The following is an 18,386-nucleotide window of genomic DNA, read 5'->3' as shown; positions in this document are numbered from 1 at the left end:
TCTTCCCCAGAGGATAAGGGGTAGAAATGGAAGGGTAATGAGAAATTAACTTAGATTTAAAACGGAATTAGCAATTAAACAACTCTAATCATGTACAAAGTCAAAGTTTGTGTAAAGACAAGCTAAAATCTGTTAAGTTCAAGAATAAGTATAGACCATCTACGTTTTCTCTGGTACATTTATTTTCTCTGTTCACACCTCCTTATTAAAGGAATTGCATGACATAAACGTTACCCGCTCGTCTTTAACGGCGCTGGTCTGTGTTGGTAGGCGTGAGTTCATACAAACGTGTGTCCTCGGGGTGGAACGAGGTTGGAGGCTGTTTGCGGGGCTGGGGTCCTGGTGCCGGTGCGGCTTTCCCAAGGGATGCTCCAGCGGGAGCGCACGGGCTTCCTCCTTGGTCCTGACGCAGGAAATGCAGGTTGGTAGGACCAGGCGCAAAGAGGGACGATGAACGGCCCTGCCCGTGCAGCGGGAGCCTTCGTTTGCTGTGGATTCCACCAAAGATGTTCAGAGCATTCTACTTGCATTTTTCTTTTCTAGTATCTTAGCAAAAAATCAGCCTTAGTGCTACCTACAAGACCCAAGCAAAACTGCTAGGGTGTGTGTGTGTAAAAGGGTGTTATGTATTTATAAAAATGCATGTGTACACATTCATGGGCCACTTAAGCTTTTAAACAAAACATCACGGCTCTGCAAAAAGCATGCTGATGAGGTCATTATGGCAAGAAAATATTTCCATTCTTCCAGCTGCTTGGCTGTTGTCAACAGTAATGTTCCATGCGCTGTCCCCAGCTAAAACTGTGCTTTTGTGTCTCTTGTCTTCCTTGAACTTGGTGCATTGTATTTGTATATTTTTAAAAGACAGAACAAGTCAAGAGACACCTTTTATAAATCTTTTTTGTCCACAATCATTAATCTGTTTGCTTTTCAATAAAACAAGATGACTGAAATGTTTGGCGTTCAAAAAGCCGACCCTCTGACAATTCTGTTTACTGGTAAGTAAGAGCTTTGGAGGTCCCATTTATCTGCAGAGAGGTGAAATGACTTAGACAGATATATCATAAAGAGAACTTGTTCATCCTCTATAATGATGCTTCATACAAATCATTTGTATTAAGCAAGCACTGGTAATGGGAGCATAATGACCCCTTTTGGCTCTTGTTTAAATTCTTTCACTTCTAAACAGTAATATTAATCACAAGCAGATGGTGCAGAACATTATTTATGCACATTTGTTTTCCAAAAACAAAAAAATGTTTAACCCATTAACTGAAGTGCTTTGCAAAACAAAAAGGCTAATTTACTGATTGGGTGATTTTTCTCCCCATTTTCAATTTGAGAAGGATTTTGAAGTGGCTTTTTTGTCTAGGATTGTCTCGTTCCTCTTTCCTTGAGGAAGTCAATATGTAACCTCTGGAATGAATGGCAAATACTAGGTTAAAACCTCCCCTTATGATACTATTTAAATGGGTGCTGCAAGGACAAATAAATATTTGTAATAGAGAGGAAAAGGAAACTCTGGCCGTTTGCATTAGCCAAAACTGATGGTCTTGATCCAGTTCTGCTCCCAGGAACCCAGTTCCTTGATGCACCAAAATGCTTACCAAGTTTGGTTGGTTAATACTGACTATGTTATATCTTCTACAGCTAGAAGCAAGCGCTGTCATGTTGCATTTGGCCTTTAAAAGTACTCGGACCACAAAAAAATGCATTTGCAGAGCAAAACAACAGTATTTTCTGCGTAGGTAACGGTGCCCGCTCTGCTGTTCAGAAGAACCCCGTGCAAACACGATACCTGGGTAGATCTCCTGGCTCTCATATTTTTAGAAAGGCCCTTAAACAGGATTACTGCAGCGCGCGGCCTCCGCGCGCCCGGAGAAACCTAAGGAGGTCACTGGACACCAGGGAGAGGGAAGGCACCGCTCCCGCGCTGCCAGGAGCGGATATGGGAGTCTTCCTGAAGTTTTATGCAGAAGCAGCATTCGTAAAATGTTTCTGGGCAGTGAGGGATTTTGTATTTGCGTGGATTGCTCTGGAGCAATATTTTTTGGCACCTGAGGAGGGGATAGGTTTAAAAAAAAATCTGAAGTGCTACATCCAGATTGAATCCCTAAAATTGCAATTGAGATCACAGTACCCAAACTTAGTTTACTGATGCTGTGAGTTGATGAAGGTCCTTGTGAAACACTTTTCTTTTGGCGTTAGGGAGAAATTTCAGAATACCCTAGTAGTATTAATACTGAGCTTAAAATTAACAAACCACTTAAGTTATATAACACAGTACTGAGTGCTTCCTCTTTTTTAAACTGGATTTTTTACCTCAGTTATAGGAAAGCATTTAATCAGTTTGTTAATTGAAGTTATCCATTTTTACATTACAGAGACAAATTAAGCAAGCTACTGTGGTACCAGAAAACATCTGCTAAACAAAGGCAAACTTAATGATAAGCAAAATTAGGTTCTTTCCTAGTTGCCTTTCATCCATCTGCGCCCAACTAGTGTTCACTTTTAAAGAAGGCAGAGATACAGGCTATTACTTTTAATCCAGAATGACAGAAGAAAGCAGCGATTAGGCAAAGCCACTAGGCTCTAATCTTCCCAGGTCTAAGCCAGGCTGCATCTCTCACATCCTGCCTTCCAGCTGGCGTCCCTGGAAGGGAAAGATGCTCCACGTTTCTCCCTCTAAACTTGGGCTAAGCATTAGGAGTTTATTCACATGTGAATTTTGCAGTATGCAATGGATTTATTTTTTAAATTATAAAACCCTTTAAAAAAAAAAACCCTTTCTTTCTCCCTATTATCTTTTGGCTGGTTAAGTTTTGGCCTGTTCATCATCTCAACACAGGTCGTTCCCTGCTGTTTCCTGCAACAGATTTTTCTGTATTTGAAAACTTCCAGCATCTCTCCTCTGTCTTCTCCACTTCATACCATAATCTGTCTAGGCAGCTGTTTTATCCTGTATTTATGCAGTTGATTAATTTCTGCCTAAATGTGGTGCTTTCGTTTTGGTTGAATTTTGAAATTGAATGTCATTGTGTTTTTTTTCATTTTGCTTCGCCAGTTGTCGAAACCGTTCTGAGTTCCAAGCCCCATCCTTCAGTGCACTGTGTCCATCCCAGATCGGTGTCACCTGCCAATCTCATAACAGGGTTTATTGGTATTTGAGAGGTGCAGATACCATGTTGCCTGTGCTAACGGCTGTGATAAACCAGAGGCTGTATTCAAAGTCTCTCCAAATTCCCCCTCCCAGTGTATCGCGGCAATAAATATCTCTGTATGCAAGATGCGCGTAGAGGGTAACGTGGATTAAATCCCAGTTTGGTGTCTCAACAGATGTGAAGCCCTCCAATATGCTGGTGAACACGCGAGGACAGGTGAAGCTGTGCGACTTCGGGGTTAGCACGCAGGTAATTCCCAGCGCTCCGGCGCGCTCCCCGCCGCCGGGAGAGCGCTGCTCATTTTTAATCTCCGGGTGACTTTTTTTTTCCATCGGAATATGATTGTTCATTGTTTAATGACAGTAAAAACTGCTGATATTGTAATTACTACTTACGAATAGCAAACTTCATTGATATGCAGCTTTGATATGAAAGCGTTTCGGCCAGACAAAAGGGAGGGCAGAACGAGAGATGTGTCTGGGGAGCCCAACTGGCCCACAATAAAAATTAATATTGGGAGCAACAATAGTGGTGGGCTTTTACAATGTGCAGCACAAATTTTAATTAATTTCCATTTTGGGCCTCCCTGGAGGACTTCTCTGATAGTGACCCGTGAGCTTGCTGTGATGTTGATTTGAATTTCAGTACCTTTCCTCTCAGCCAAACATGAGGACCAAAGAGAAGGTCAGCCTTGTATTAGAACTTGTCAGAGTCTGTTGTCCCTCCAGCGTATTTAGTGCTCGTTGCATTCGCCTAATGAGCGTGGCTTTATTCACATCTTGAGCCAGCTGACTGAAAAATGAGTGCGCTCAATCCTACTTCAAATTGACTTTTTATATCAGACTAGTTTGGGGTACTAAAGCGATAAGCATCCTGTTTAACAGAATTGTTTAAGGTTATCTGCCATAAACTGTAATGCAGTGCTTGTGTAAATTGGAACTCTCATTCAAAACAGAAGAGAGATTTAATCATTTTTAATGCCTTTGTAGATAAATTTGTTCCCTTTTACATAATTTTTAGTTGATTTATAGGAATGATGATTGTAGGTTAAATGAGGAATAATTGCCCATTTTATTTCCACATTATCTTTATATTGTTCTAACAGACTGTTTTGTCTGATAGCTGGTGAATTCTATAGCCAAGACGTATGTCGGAACAAATGCTTACATGGCGGTAAGTGAATTTATGCAGGAATAACATTTAAGCAGAAGTATTTGTTCGCAGTCTCGTTCTGTGCAATGTAGGATATATTCTAAATCAATTCTCATCCTTCCTCATCCCCTCCCGCTCGTTGAGGAAGCTGTGTCTTAATTGTGTCCCCCATGGTCCCCCTCTCGGACCCACTCCCTTCCTATCTGCCATCGCATAACAGCACGGCAACAGCTCCTCTGATCGCTGGTATGGAAGAGTAATATTGGAAAAGAGCTGCTTTAATGTATTTTTAGTTGTCTTTAATGCATCGTAACAACTGGGAACAAAGGAAAGAGCCAGTCCAGCACAAAAAGGCAGCTTCCCGCTGATAACCTGCGGCTGCACGAGGTCCGTTCCGGCCGCGGTTCGGGAGCCGCCGCTCCGGGCTGCAGGGTAGCAAAGACCTAGGTGGGTGCCCAGGTCTCACAGGTGCCTTGGTGCTGAAGCACAGCTGGGTGCTTCCCATGGGAATGCGCCCTGTCGATGGGAAGTCAAAGCATTTGGGCTCATTAAATTAAGCCATCAATTGCCTGTTGTGTATTTTTCATACCAAGTCATTGGTATTCACCAAGTCATCAGTGCATTTCATTTTGTTCTGTATAAATTTTAGCCAGCAGAACATTGGTTCTGAGTACTTTTGTGCTTAATCTGTTCATTAACAGTGTAAATTTCCATCATTTTTGGATGAAAGTAACACATTTCTAAAGCTGAATCATACAGGGAAAATTACGGTTAGCTAGGGTGAAAGATTTGGTTTTATTAATTTTTGCTGAGCTGACAAGTGGTAAGCAGTGCCCATGTGTCTGTTTTTGGTCCTTAAAATGTTTTTAGTAAACTGCTTATGTAGTAAAATTGAAGTAAAAATAAGTGTTCAGCTTGCTACAAAGCAATTTGCAAACGGCAGTGCAAAATGGCTGATTCTTGTGTTTTCAAAACTTAGAAAAGGGGTGAGAAAAATCCATGACCTTTAATTGCTTTTATTTATATATTTATTTATTTTACTACTTTGTATCAGATTGGGATGTCCGTTTATTTGCTAAGTGTTTTGCTAGTCAAGGTGTGCACCGGTTATAGGCTATCTGAAACAATCCTGTCCACATCTTAGAGAGCTGTGAACTGCCCCGAATGTCCAAAATGTAGAGGTTTGTTGTTAAAGTACACAGGTAATGTGGGCAGAGCTGTCTCTTTCTTTATTTTACTTAACATTCATGCTGCGATAAAAGCTCTTGACCTGGGATTAGCAGTGCAGAGTAAACATCCAAAAACACATTGGACTGGCACTAATTTGGGAGTTTGTTTTCTAAAAAGGTCTCTGGATTATTAAAGACTAAAAATACAGCCAGTGCTTCATAGGTGATTGGGCTAGACAGGTGCATTAACAGCACAGTAGGGAGAGGAGTCTCAGGGAGCCTTTTATTGTTACATTTCATGCTGTACTTGACCTTGGAAATGCTTAAATTGTAGCTTTCAAGTAAAAACTAGCTGTTATATTTTACAGCTCTGTTTCATGAGGCATTAAACTTGCTATTAATAGTTTTGAGTGAAGCCTTTTTTTTCCATGGGTCAAAAATGGAATTAATACGTATATAAAATAAATTTGCCGGGCACGTGACCTCGCTGGGGTTTTGGGTTTCAGTGCCTTTGTTTTTTAAGCCCCAGTTGCTGGCCAAGGCCTTGCTTTCCTTGCCTGCCCTGCTGTTGGGTCCTTGGGCTTCGCCGCGCGTGTGCAGATCATCCGCTTCCCTGTGGGATAAAACAGCCCAAACACAAACACCAAGGCCGGCGGTGCAGGGTGCATAGCAATGCATGACCACAAGGCTGAGCATAACTGAGCCCTTTGCTCTTGCAGAATCGAGGCAAAAAAAAACACCAGAACATGTTCCAAGAGGGTTGTTGCTGTCTGTGGGATTAGCTGGTGAGCTCATGCAAGATGCTTTGCGTTTTCGCAGTTTGCCCCAGACTAGTTTTTGTGGGAGAAGTATTCACGTTTGTTTGCTGGCCTCAAGAAGATGGTTTTTTTCTGTCTCTTTGCAGCCTGAACGAATTTCGGGAGAGCAGTATGGAATTCACTCTGACGTCTGGAGTTTAGGGATTTCCTTCATGGAGGTATGTACATTGATATCATTTTCCTGTGCATATTGAAAGAATCAGATGAAGTCTAACCTCAAAGTATTTTAATCTGGTCTTTTCTATACTCTTTTATAAATACGTGCTTTAATTATTGCTAAATTTCCTGGCTGTATCTAGAATGGATTTGTTCTTACTGAATTAAATTCAATTAGATCTAGAGAGCCTCTGCACAAGCCTGTTAGTGTTAAATCCTCTGGCAAAGGGCTCCGAGAGCAGAAGGTAGGGCCTGGTACGTGGGTGAGTCTATGTCCCTTCAGCATCTCTGGGGCTCACGGCAGCAGGATCCTTTATCACATCTTCACAGGCCCAGACAGAGAGGGCCGTTATTAGGGTTAAAACAGAGTTACACAAATCTAAGGTTTGAGTTGAGCTCATATCCTTGCAAACTCTTAAATACTTGCAACAAATCCTTCACGGTGTGACTAAATAAGGTGTTTGGGTTTAAGTGCTCACTGCGTCGTTTAGAAAGATTTCTCGCAAACATAGTTTAAAACTGGGGAAAGTCATACGGAAATGAAGCAGTTTAAAATGAATGTGATCATAGAAACTGTTGTGCAGGTAAATCCATAGTTTCTGCAAGTTTAGTGAGAACAAGGTCAGTTCTTATTCAGGAAAGGGTGTTTTTTTGTTTATAGTTCGTACTCATACGATGTCTTAAAACATAAATTGAAAGGACTTAAAAATATATATATATATAATATATAGAGAGATGACTGCTTACAATGAAGAGAACTAAAGTATGTAACTGAGTAGAAATGTCTGTCTTGTGATTGAGTCCTGACAAGTAAAATGAGGTCTGGCTTGGTTTGGTCCAGGGGAAGGGATGGGTGACTCTGGTGGGGACAGAGCTATATATATTTATGTAGCCTTTTTCAGACTGGCCCAAGCTAGACTCAAACAAGCCAATTTCAGTCTGAAAACCCTCAGCCTTCTAAGCTCAAGTGTCGCCTCTCAGGAGACTTTTTCAGTCCACGATCAATGCCATAAAAGAACTTCCCACACCTTGGACCAGGGCTGGATAATATTTAGCCCCCGGGCAGTGTGAGCAGCACAGAAATTCTACTCTGTTTGTGAGAGCAGTGTCATCCTGTCGTGGTCACCTCCTGGTGAGCACACGGGGTCCTTGGCACAGGGCTGGTCATGGGGTGGCCCTCTACATCTAGGCAAATGTCACCTTTTGTTGACTGAAAGTTAATTGAGACTTTTATTGTATTTTCAAACAATAAATATTCCTTGCTGAACGCATGATCGGTTTTAACCAGAATGAAAATATTTAACACCGAATCATTGCATTCAGATCTTGTAAATGTTTTTTCAAGTCTGATTAAAGCTAACTCTGTATATAATAGTGACATACTCAAATGTGTCACAGGGGATGCAGTGCTGTTAATTTGTTTTACTGCAAATTTCAATGGTTGGAGAGTCCTCAGAATTTTGGGAGAGATACAGAACATATTCACACACTCTGTAAATGAATCTAACTGACAAAGGGCTAAAATGGGACTGTATTGCATTAATATTTGACTATCGTGTTCTTGATTCACAGTGGAATAGTGATACATGTATATGCAGAAGTTGTGTAGAGCAAGTGTTCACAGATTCCTTTGCTGAACAGAAGAGATATAAAAAAGGTATTTCCATGTGCAACACCAGTCCCCAAACTGTGAAGAGTTTTCATGTAGACCAAGATATTTGGAATTTAATTTAGGATTATTAGTAGAGAACCTGACTAGTCATGAATTAACGAGTGGATTTCACACCATATCAGCCAATATTAGGAGAAGTCCTTTCATTTACATTCACTCTCTACTTTTGAACCTTCTCAACTTCCTTTTTCTCTCTCCCATTTTCTCTGAGTGTCTCCTGAACCAGATACACAAAACAATTTGGTTCTGTGTGCTTTGCTAATTGGTATGTCGCGTGGTCCTCCGAGACCTCTCCAACAAGATCGCTGTTTTATTGAAGTGGGTTGAGTGATGTGCTAAATGATGAAAGCAAGGACAGTGGCTTAGAAAAATGTCTCAAGAAAGGTGAGGAAGATGCTCAAAGAGCCACACAGGGTCACTGTCATTAAAGTAACACTGTCTATTGACATGGGGATTGGTAGTGCAGACACCCAGGCTCTTGTTGATGGAGCTGTTAAAAAGTGAAGTTAGCATTTCTTGTAAGATTTTAAAATTGTCTCCACTTAGTCCTGCAATCCCTACAGCTTCAAGTTAGCACGGATACAGCATGCTGAAAATAAATTTTTGTGGGGGACTAAGTTAATAAGGACTGTTTTGATGCATGATGATAGAAAGCAGCAGCTGAGTAAATCTTCTCATTTTCTGCAGTATTCTTCTGAGCCTTTAAAATGCCTTGAATTTCTTTGCTGCAAAGCTATGTGTAATGGGAAACCAAAGTGTTACTTTTGAAGGTTAAGAAAACTGCCCCAGAAGTATGGGAGCTGAGGGTGAAAAGTATTAGATCAAAATATTAAATCAAAGTACCACACAAGTCTGGGAGATGATGAGCGCCCTTGCTCTTTTTGCAGCAGTAGATGACTAAGGGTGTTCAGCTTCCTGTCACTCTTGCTGTGTCCCAAAAAAAAAGAAAAAAAAAAATCCTTCTAGCTTGGGCTTTATTTTTCACTGTTTTCCATCTGTAGCTGTTGTTGTAGTGGCTTTTTGGAGTTTGCATGTCTGTCTTCAGGTGAATTTGTTTTTTAGAGGTGAATTAAGTTTAATACATAATCTGTAAACCTGTTTAAAGAAGTGTTCCATGGCACATAGTTTGTAGTAGTAGTATTTTCATGAGGTTTTCAGATGTAGTTATTTAAGCGCTCTTAGGTGGACAAAGCAATTTCAATTTGAACCAATGACATTGCTGTCACTACACCGAAGACTGTGTCAGCATTTTCATTCCAAGAGCTGTTTTTCAGGGGTTTATAACTCAGTCATAAAATATACCCCGGGTTGAGCCTGTGCCGTTTGCATCCTGGAACGGATCCCGTGTCCCTCCCGAGGACCGTGCCCTGCGCAGCAGGCTAAGCTAGATTGCCTAATATTTCTTTTTACTCTCCCATAAATATGGCCCTACATGGCTGCTATCTGAAAATGGGCATTAAAACACCCAAAGGTGGATAAAATACACCTTGCTGGTTTTAATAGACAGCGTTCTTGCCCAGTGTTGTGGCATTGGTTTAAGGTGTAGCCGTGTCAGCCGCTGCCTCCAGCTCAGCCACTTCTGGACAAGGGGCTGGGCAAGAAGGACGTTTGCTCTGACCCTATAGATGAGTTTTTAGGTATTCCACTTCCAAGGGGAATTGCTTCTAGTTTTTTCCCTGGATTTTATCATCTGAAAACTGCCTGCTGAAGCTCGCTGTCTACCTTCAAGGCAGGATCAGACTCCTGCATATCCAGAGAAGAAGGAAGTCTTGGAGAGGGAATGAATTGTGGCTCTAGCTGTTTATTGAGACACAGAATAGGTTTGCTTGTTTTTGACCAAAGATTATGGGCTCTTTTTTTTTTTCCTACAAATACAACCAGAGATATATTATACTTAAATGCAGAAAACTCAAGTGATTTGCATATGCCACAAACTGAGTAACTTTTGGAAGTGGGACATGATCTCCATATGCTTGGCTTCATTTTCTAACGATACCTTTTGCACCTCCTTTTGTATCATCTCCTGGCCTCCGCTTTCCACTGTTATCTGCTGAGGAAAGCAAGGACTCTCCTGTATTTCAGGCCCTCTTTCAAAATTCATTTTTCATATAAAGATTATTGGTGGAGGGAGACAGGCTTTTGTTTCTTTGTGCTAGAAACAAGTTTTTTAAATCTCACAAAATGAGGACTTGGTCTGCAGTCACCTGAGTTTTCAGTTAGTGCATATTTGCTAGTTAATTTTTGCTCCGTTCGTGTTAAGATGCTGTTTCAAGCAATATTACCAAGTCATATTACAGATTTCCAGGATTTTTTTTCCATTCTCAGTTCTAATGGCACCAGTATATATCCCGTGTCATGTGTTCCAGGCACATGTGCACGCCTTGTGAGAGGGGTTGACACGCAGTGTCACGGTTACGGGCTCTCCGGCTCCTCCACATGCTGGGGCTAGGAGCGTGCTTGGAAATGAGGGAATGCGCTTGTGGACAGGGAAGACGAAGAGGAACGTGCTTGAAGAGGGTGCTAGAAAGGACAAAGCGCTGCTTAAAGATGCCTCTCAAAGCACTTGATCTTTAAGAAGCTTGACTACATCAAACAGATACAAAAGCTCCAATTGTGTGTAAGGTAAAGCTAAATGTAAGTGGAAAGGAGAGGAGGTTTCAGGAGCTTTCTCTCCAAGGAGTCTCAAACACGTCCTCGCCTGGGAGCGGGTGCACAGGGAATGCCGCGGGATGGGGAGGGCAGCCCAGATCCCGCCTGGCACCCGGGATGGGGCCGGCCTGCAGCTGGGGACAGCTGCCAACATCTGGCCACAGCGAGAGCCACGCGGAGGCAGCAGGAGTATTAAAGGACCCGTTAGGAGGTGGCAAGGGTCAAGCGTAAGAGGAAAATGAGAATTTGCATTTAATCTCCATGCAGAGCAAAACACTTGGTTGAAACAAGGTGTTTCCAATCAAGTGACGGCGCTTGCTGGAGTTGTCCTTTTTGTAAGAGAATTCAATTCAATGTGGTTTGCATATTATCTTTAATGGAATACATACTTCAAGTCACAATCAGAAAATAACCCGCAAACCTCTCCGAAACCCATGTAGTGCTCTTGAGTTCCACTCCTGCATACTGTTTGACTTCAGATTTTATTCCTGTAGCAGTTGTTTGTACAGTAATCTTACAGATGTGCTCACTGGTCAAAGGGGTCAAATCCCTTTGCTAATCCCATGCAGAATCCACATGCGATTTTTAAGAGAAAGAACATAGCACATTTTTTTGCAATAAGCCTCCTCTTGTTACTGTGCATTGCTCAGTATGCAGGATACGCACCCTCACACCTCCGCTCAGCCATGGGGAATGGGGACAACACACAAATCTACGAATAACTTGAAGGAAAGATACTGTTCTTGTAGAATCTGCATGTAGTTTTAATTGTTCTGTACAGGATGACGCATTCTAGAAACTTGTTCCTAGGAAAACGCTGGCCTGTTTATTTTTTTCCGAGCTCTTTGGAGTGATTTTTCCAAGCAGTGAGACGGCCGTTTCCACGCGGCCGTGAGGCTGCGCAGCGGCAGCGTCCAGCCGCAGCGCGGGGCTGGTGGCAGCAGGACTGCAAGTCAAGGTACCAGTGCCCGAGGGTTGGGTCATGAATTAATAATTGCTCTGTGGTGGAGGAGGCCCGTCAGAAGAGCTGAAAATGGGGAAGTTGCCTCGCAGAGCGCTATCAATCACTCAGTGACCATAACTTCCAGTAATTAGTGTATTTTATGGGCCTTTGCTTCAGTGACTTGGAAGCACATATGCTCCACTCACAGCTAAACTTAGCCTGAGTAATATTCCAGGATGATTTATCCGCTTGCTGCGCTGGGATGTAACCCTATATTAGGTGAAGATTGGGAACTAAGCTGCAATAAAGTGTAAGTTTAGGTACAGTTTGCGCAGGTTGAGACCTCAATGTATCATGTTTCCCAGCAATTGCTGTTAGGCCGCTGTGGGCAGTCTGTGCAGCAGCAAAATAAATAATCCCGGGCCCACCTGAGCAGATAGATGAATGGACAATTAACAGCTGGGTGGATACATGGCGTGTAGGGTTATGTAATACAGATTGTGGTTGCCTGTTCCCACACTGAGTAGAGCAGCTGTTTCTGTTTTAATAAAGTTAAAAATTTGAAGTCTTTTGTTGTTTGAGGCTGCCTTGTCTACATCATTGTAATGGGTTTGCAAGGAAGATGCTCCTGCCAGAGCCCGAGCTCCTGGTGCCGGCGCGAGTGGAGACGGGCGCTCTCGCTCCGGGGGTGCCGAGCTGGTTTTCCATCCATGAGACTGAATTTAGGATTTTCCTGGAGGCCCTGAACAGGAAGGGACGGGGTGGTTGCTCCTTTCTGTGAAATCAAGGATGTGATTTCAATTGGGCTGTGTGTCCCAGCAGTAGGACCGGCTCTGTGATTTATAAATGCCCCTATGCCAGGTATTTTTAAATATTTCCTCCTAGGGACTGCTTTTTTTTTTTTTTTTTTTTTTGAAATCTGATTCCAGCAAAAAAATAAGCATGCAGCATCTTTACTCAATGCAGTCTGCTTCATCTTTGTCATTTGTGTGACTTCAGCACGTGGCAGATGCCGTGAATTGGGCCTGGATTTCACTTGGATTTTGCCCGCAGGCAGCTCTTGTTTTTGGGAAGGCTACGGCATGCTGCCGCTCCGAACACCCCTGAAGGAGCAGTGGTGAAAGGCAGGCAATAGAGTGCGTTTGTGGATAGGAAGAAATGTGCAATTTAATCATGATTGTGCGCAGGCTTTAGTTTGCAGTGCATTTACTATAGTTCATATTTAAAAGAAGTCAAAGTGAAACTAATTATCTTTAATTAAGGTGAATTAGGCTTTGATTTTTAATATACTTTATGCAGAGAGATCTTGAACTCATCTGCTCAAGCCAAGGAATGTCCCAAAGGTTATTAGGGCATATTTCTGTTGGGCCTGCCGGTATTAGTAATAACCTTCTTTCTCATAGTTGTAGACGTGAACAAATATGTCACTTCATCAGTCTCTGTTACCCGCACTTATGCCCCTCCGCAGGGGTCGCAGATTCCACAAGTTATCAGCTAATGGCGTTATACATTAAAAATTGAAGCTTTCCTCACTCTGAGGCCTTTCAAGGCTTTGTTCTTAAGCCCCAGACACTTTGGAGTGCAGCTGCAAACTATAGGCAGAAGATTAAATTAATTTGTAACTCTTTTTTCGTCCTGCATTACTAAATCCTGCACATTTAATTGAAACCCTACTTCAAGATGCTTTGTGTTTCTGTTCTTCTTTGTTGTCAGTTTAACCTCAGAAGCACTTTAACGCTGGTAAATTGCTGTTATATCCTTTTGGATTCTCTTTTTTTCCTGTGCAATAAGAGGACAGTGAAATTGATATTAGAAGGCAAGAAAAATCTTAGGGTAGTTTTTGAGGTATTTAATATTTATTAAGGTCCATACCCTGCAGAGTTTCAGGTGATTTTAAGCCATCTATCTAGGAATGTATAAATTGGTCTTGGAATGGAATTTCACCTAGGGAATTTTATGTTATCCAGTAGTTAAGTCTGATTTTTTAAGTTTCCTGTGTCTGAATGTTCCGAAGCGGCGGCTGCTTTTCCATAAAATGAGGGTTTAACTGCAGTGCACAATCTAAATGCAAAATCCTTAGATGGAAATTTAATTGTGTAAAATGTGCACAAAGTAATTAAGAACAAATTTTAGAACATTTCAGACTATAAAGTCCTCCTTCAGCTAGATCACTAGCGATATTGTAAGTGCTTATTTTCAATTTGCAGTTATGCTGAGAAACATGGAATGTGTCTAAATTAAGAATAAAAACATCCCATGCTTTTCAGTATAACTGTAAATTAAAAAACAACTTGCACAACACAGCCAATAATCTAAGTGAAGGCTTTATTGCCAGGGTGTCCTAAAAACAGTTCTGAACTTCCTTCGCTCAGCCACTTTCTGAGCAGGATAAGGACTGTTCCCCTCCGCTTGCCATTGCAATTCAGATTAACAAGGTAGGCAGCCAAGAGGCAACCAATTACCTTGAAAAACTGATAGAGAGGCTTGTTAGGACTTCTGAATTTCCCTTTTCAGTTCTGAAATGATTATTTATGTTATTTCAACAAGTCACTGTAATTCTGCCTTCATTTATCCGTGCACTGAATATCTGTATTTACACAGGTAACAGGTTGAGTGTAGCTAGAGTTGCTTTCCAGCCGTCTTAGGACTGCTCGGCACGTAGGGTTTAGGCACCTGGTGCTACCAAAGCTGGCCATCTTATTCGTATGGCTTTCCCTTTACTTGTTTTTAGGGTATTTTTGGTATCATTTGATAAAAAGCAGCATGCATGCACACTGCTTTGCTGTGTTTTATTAAGGTATTTGGGCTTACCTGTTCTCTAGCTTGTCAATTCTTCTTCCAGATGTGGTGCAGCCAGTGCCTCCATGTGCCTCCCTTGTCCGAGGCCGGGAGCATGTTCCTGTCAGATACCTCCACCTGGAAGTCCACGGGATTTACAGCATTTTTCATGATGCAGCCTCCCTGAACAGCACAAAAATGATCATTTGAAGTGCTCTCATGTTTAAGAAAGCTTTTTAAAAAAAAATACATGGGCACAGTTCCTTAAAAAGTAAAATATTGCAGGAGCACGTTGTTCTGCCTCCTGGCACGGTGTGGTTCTCCTCTCCCGCTGTACCGTGCTGGCAGTGCAATGCCCTGCACCTTTCCTACTCTTGGTTTTTTGAGGTTCCTGTGTAGTGGGAAGCTGCCCAGAGGGAAACGAGAACCAACTCCATAAAGTTTAAGTATTCCCTTCCCTCCTCCAAACCTGCACAAAATACCGATCCGTTTCTGAACCTAACTAGTCAGAATGGAAATACCTTATTTTAGTTAAAAATGCATTAAAAACTAAATTAAAAGTTCCCAAGTTTCATCACATAAACGCCAAGGAGATGAGGCTTTGATAGTGCTTTGGCTTAGTAGTCTGTATCTTTTGCAGCCTGCATTGGGCTTATGCAGCATATGTTTAAATGGCTTCTTTGGTACAGATGATAGAGAATATGAAAAAAAAAAAAACTTAGTAAAGCTCTAATCTGTTTGTTTTTTTGGTTATTTTTTTCCTTTACTTTAACTGTGATGCTATTTATAAATCTAAATCTACATACAGAGGTCATTGGTTGGCTGAACTTAAACCATTTTACTTAGTAAATTTAATTAAGAAAATACAGTGCAACTCATAAGCAAATGAGTTTTTCCTAGTTTTAAACCAAACCACCCTCTTGAGTGCTGATTGCCTTGCTCGACCCCTGGTGATATAGAAACAGGCAAAATTAAAAAGGACATTAAAGCTTCATTAAATCTGAAACACATTTAGTACAGTGACATATCTGCAGGCTATTTCAGGGAAGATTACATACTCTTTGGTAAGTTTCTTAATTTATAATACCTTGACAATCTTGCGGGGGGGAAGCAGCTCTGGCCGGATGAACCGCGTGGTGGTTGTGGGGCTGCACAGCTGCCGCCCGACCCGCTCAGCACTGTCGTGCCTTGCTGGTCCCAGGCAAGGAGCAGCCTCACCGAGACACGTGTGCTTTTAACACCACCAAATAACCTGTTCCTGATGCATTTCTGGTTCTTCAGGGCTGGTTTCTGTGCTGCATAGTTCTGCGTGCTGGAAAACTCCTTTCCTGGGTATTCTGCTGCCTCCGGAGGTGCCCCGGCAAAGACCTGCGTGGCCAGAGCTGGTCGGGGAAGGGAGTCAGAGCATGTAAATGTATAGAGAGAAGTTGTCACTGAGGCAGCAGCGCGTTTTCCGTTTAAATAAGGTCTGCAGACTGATGCTCCGTGCAGATACCTATAATTACCTTGTTATACACTGGGATAAATATGATGTTCCTATAGATCCGCAGCTGCTGTAATGACTATTCTTAAATCAGTAGCCATAGCAAATACCAGGATTTCTCCTCCTCTGTTTTCTGGAAGGTGTTTGGCATTGGCAGGTTCCTGGCTGTCCCGTGGTCTCGAGCAGAACCTTGAAAGTTGGGGTTGGTCCTTCCTAAAGGGAAAAGGATTCTGTCTGTGTTATTTTAGCAGCTTCTGCCCCTTTGGGCTGAGCCTGGCAACTCAGCAAGAAAGGAAAGTTAGCTTAAAATATTTAACTTTAAAGAAAGGGAAGAGTTCTGCTCTGTCCTGCCATCTTAGTGTTGCTTCCTGTTCCAGTGATGCACTGAGCATTCCCTAGAGGTCTTGTTTTTGCCACTTTTTAAGTTGCTTTTAACTGTGATTCCTTTTACATACTGTACATGTTGGTCTTATAAACCCAGCAAGCCCAAAGATCCCCAAGTAGAAGTCTGCAAAAATAATAGTATTGTTTGGCCTAACACTGCTACTGGTAGATACTCTAGTAACACATCGATCGACTTATAAAACAGTCTGGGTTATATGTCAATTTTGCATCATGTGTAATTGAAAATAGGCTTGAAAAACATAAAACATTCAATTGCAAGTGCTACAGTTTTACTCCAGCTTCCACTCTCGGTTTCCTAGCTGGATTTAGCACCAATAAGGAAATAAACCTCAGCTACATAACCCAGTTTTTACTCTGAGCCAGTTAAGCAAGAACTTTGGGAGTTCAATGCACGTTCTACAATACCTCTTCATTGCAGATAATTATCCGCAAAGGTTAGTGTCGCTGGCCTCACCATTGAGACTGAACTGGTTTAATTTAGAGTCCTCAGGAACTTGTGCATCAAAGAGGTTCCTAAGTGGTGCAGATGAAGGAGCACGAGACATGCAGAAATGTGCAGAAATGTAAAACAAGGGGTAAGTGGTGTGAACAACTCCATTCTAAATACAGCCCTTCCTGCGTTTGCAGGATTACTGTCGCTGGCATTTTCTGCTTTATACAATAGCAAGAGTTGAGTACTTTTCTCTCTTTAAGAAAATGTGCCCTCCATGCAAATCTATATAACTAGACAAATATTATTTCCTTTCCCAGCTTGCTCTTGGGAGGTTTCCATATCCTCAGGTAAGATTGTTCATTACTGCCGTTTGCCACTGTGACATTCATTCCTATGTATGAAGGTGCAGGGAGCAATTGTGAACATTTGAGCCACATACAAATAAATCTGTCCTGTTAAATTGAAAAGTGGTATCTTGAACGAGTCATTTAGAAGTCTCTATTGATTTTTTAAAATTATTATTATTTTCAAACACTCAAAAGAATGAAAATTATGACAATGTTAATGATTGTTTTGTTGTGAGATTAAGGCATTTGCAAAATATCCCAGTATGTACAGCAGTTCTTTTAGAGGCAGGAAGATGTATCTATGCCTCTTTTATATTTTTATTTTTAATTCCAATTTTGAACAGTAGAACAATGGACTAAGAGTCCCCAAATCAAAAGTATAATGTGAATTGATTACTTAAGAGATTCCCAGATTCTCCATTTTAAGGGGGTCTAATGCTGGTGTGTTATTTAGATAGTGTCATTTTCTAACTTCCCATTGACTTAGTTCCATTGAAGCCAGCAGTAAAACTGTGTCTAACTTCAGTAGCAATAGGTAGGCCAATGCTGAGCACTGTATTAATGTATAATATTTTACTTTGCTAATATATACTATATGTTTATTCCTGGTAATGGTGAATATTTAAAAATAGCAGCCAACAGCAGCCTCCAGAAATAGGTTTGTTGGTTGCTTTAAATTGTTATTGCAAGATAGATGCTAGGATTCATAGTAACAACTATTCTGTACTACTTAAAATTATTCTTTGCTGGGAGAGGGGGAAAATGAAGTGTCCAAGGACTAAAATGAATTATTTGGATGTGGTTTTTATGTTTTCATGTTTTATGAACAATGTTTTCTGCATCTTGGTCTGTATAGATCAGAGTGCCTGGAGGCATGTCTGATTTAAAGGTGGTGTTGGTCTGTGCTCTTTAAGCATCTATTAACTTGCTATTATTATGCAAATAACTGTTGTAATACACATACTAATTTATGCATGGTTAGATTATGCAGATGCCTCACAAACATGGTTATTGAATAATAGGCTGGGGCTCATTCTCGCTCCCATTTTTATAAGCTGTTTTAAGGAAATTCTCCTGACACTTTTATGTACTTGTAAGGATCCTGCATCTGTAGAAATATACTGATTTTTCACTTTCTCATACGGAAAATGTTTGCTGATTGAAAAAGAGAGGCTTAACTGCTTGGCAGACCATACCTTAGATATTTACCCATGCTTTTA

The 18,386-nt window shown here is 41.4% G+C and overlaps 1 protein-coding gene across 1 annotated transcript in view; it reads left to right on the top strand.

The window, feature by feature from the left end:
- The window catches only part of MAP2K5 (mitogen-activated protein kinase kinase 5), a 120,302-nt gene that overhangs the window by 57,673 nt on the left and 44,243 nt on the right, over positions 1–18,386 (top strand). Inside the window, exons 14-17 of the mRNA XM_088533961.1 lie at positions 3,337–3,410; positions 4,284–4,334; positions 6,387–6,458; positions 17,137–17,166. Of these exons, the coding sequence (XP_088390087.1) occupies positions 3,337–3,410; positions 4,284–4,334; positions 6,387–6,458; positions 17,137–17,166 (227 nt within the window). The remainder of the gene's footprint in view (positions 1–3,336; positions 3,411–4,283; positions 4,335–6,386; positions 6,459–17,136; positions 17,167–18,386) is intronic.

Source organism: Tinamus guttatus, unplaced genomic scaffold (assembly GCF_059628265.1).
Source record: "Tinamus guttatus ecotype Peru unplaced genomic scaffold, ASM5962826v1 Tinamus_guttatus_pri_ptg000004l, whole genome shotgun sequence".
NCBI lineage: Eukaryota > Metazoa > Chordata > Aves > Tinamiformes > Tinamidae > Tinamus > Tinamus guttatus.
The sequence above is the reverse complement of the archived record's forward strand: the minus strand, read 5'-3'. Positions and strand labels throughout refer to the sequence as shown.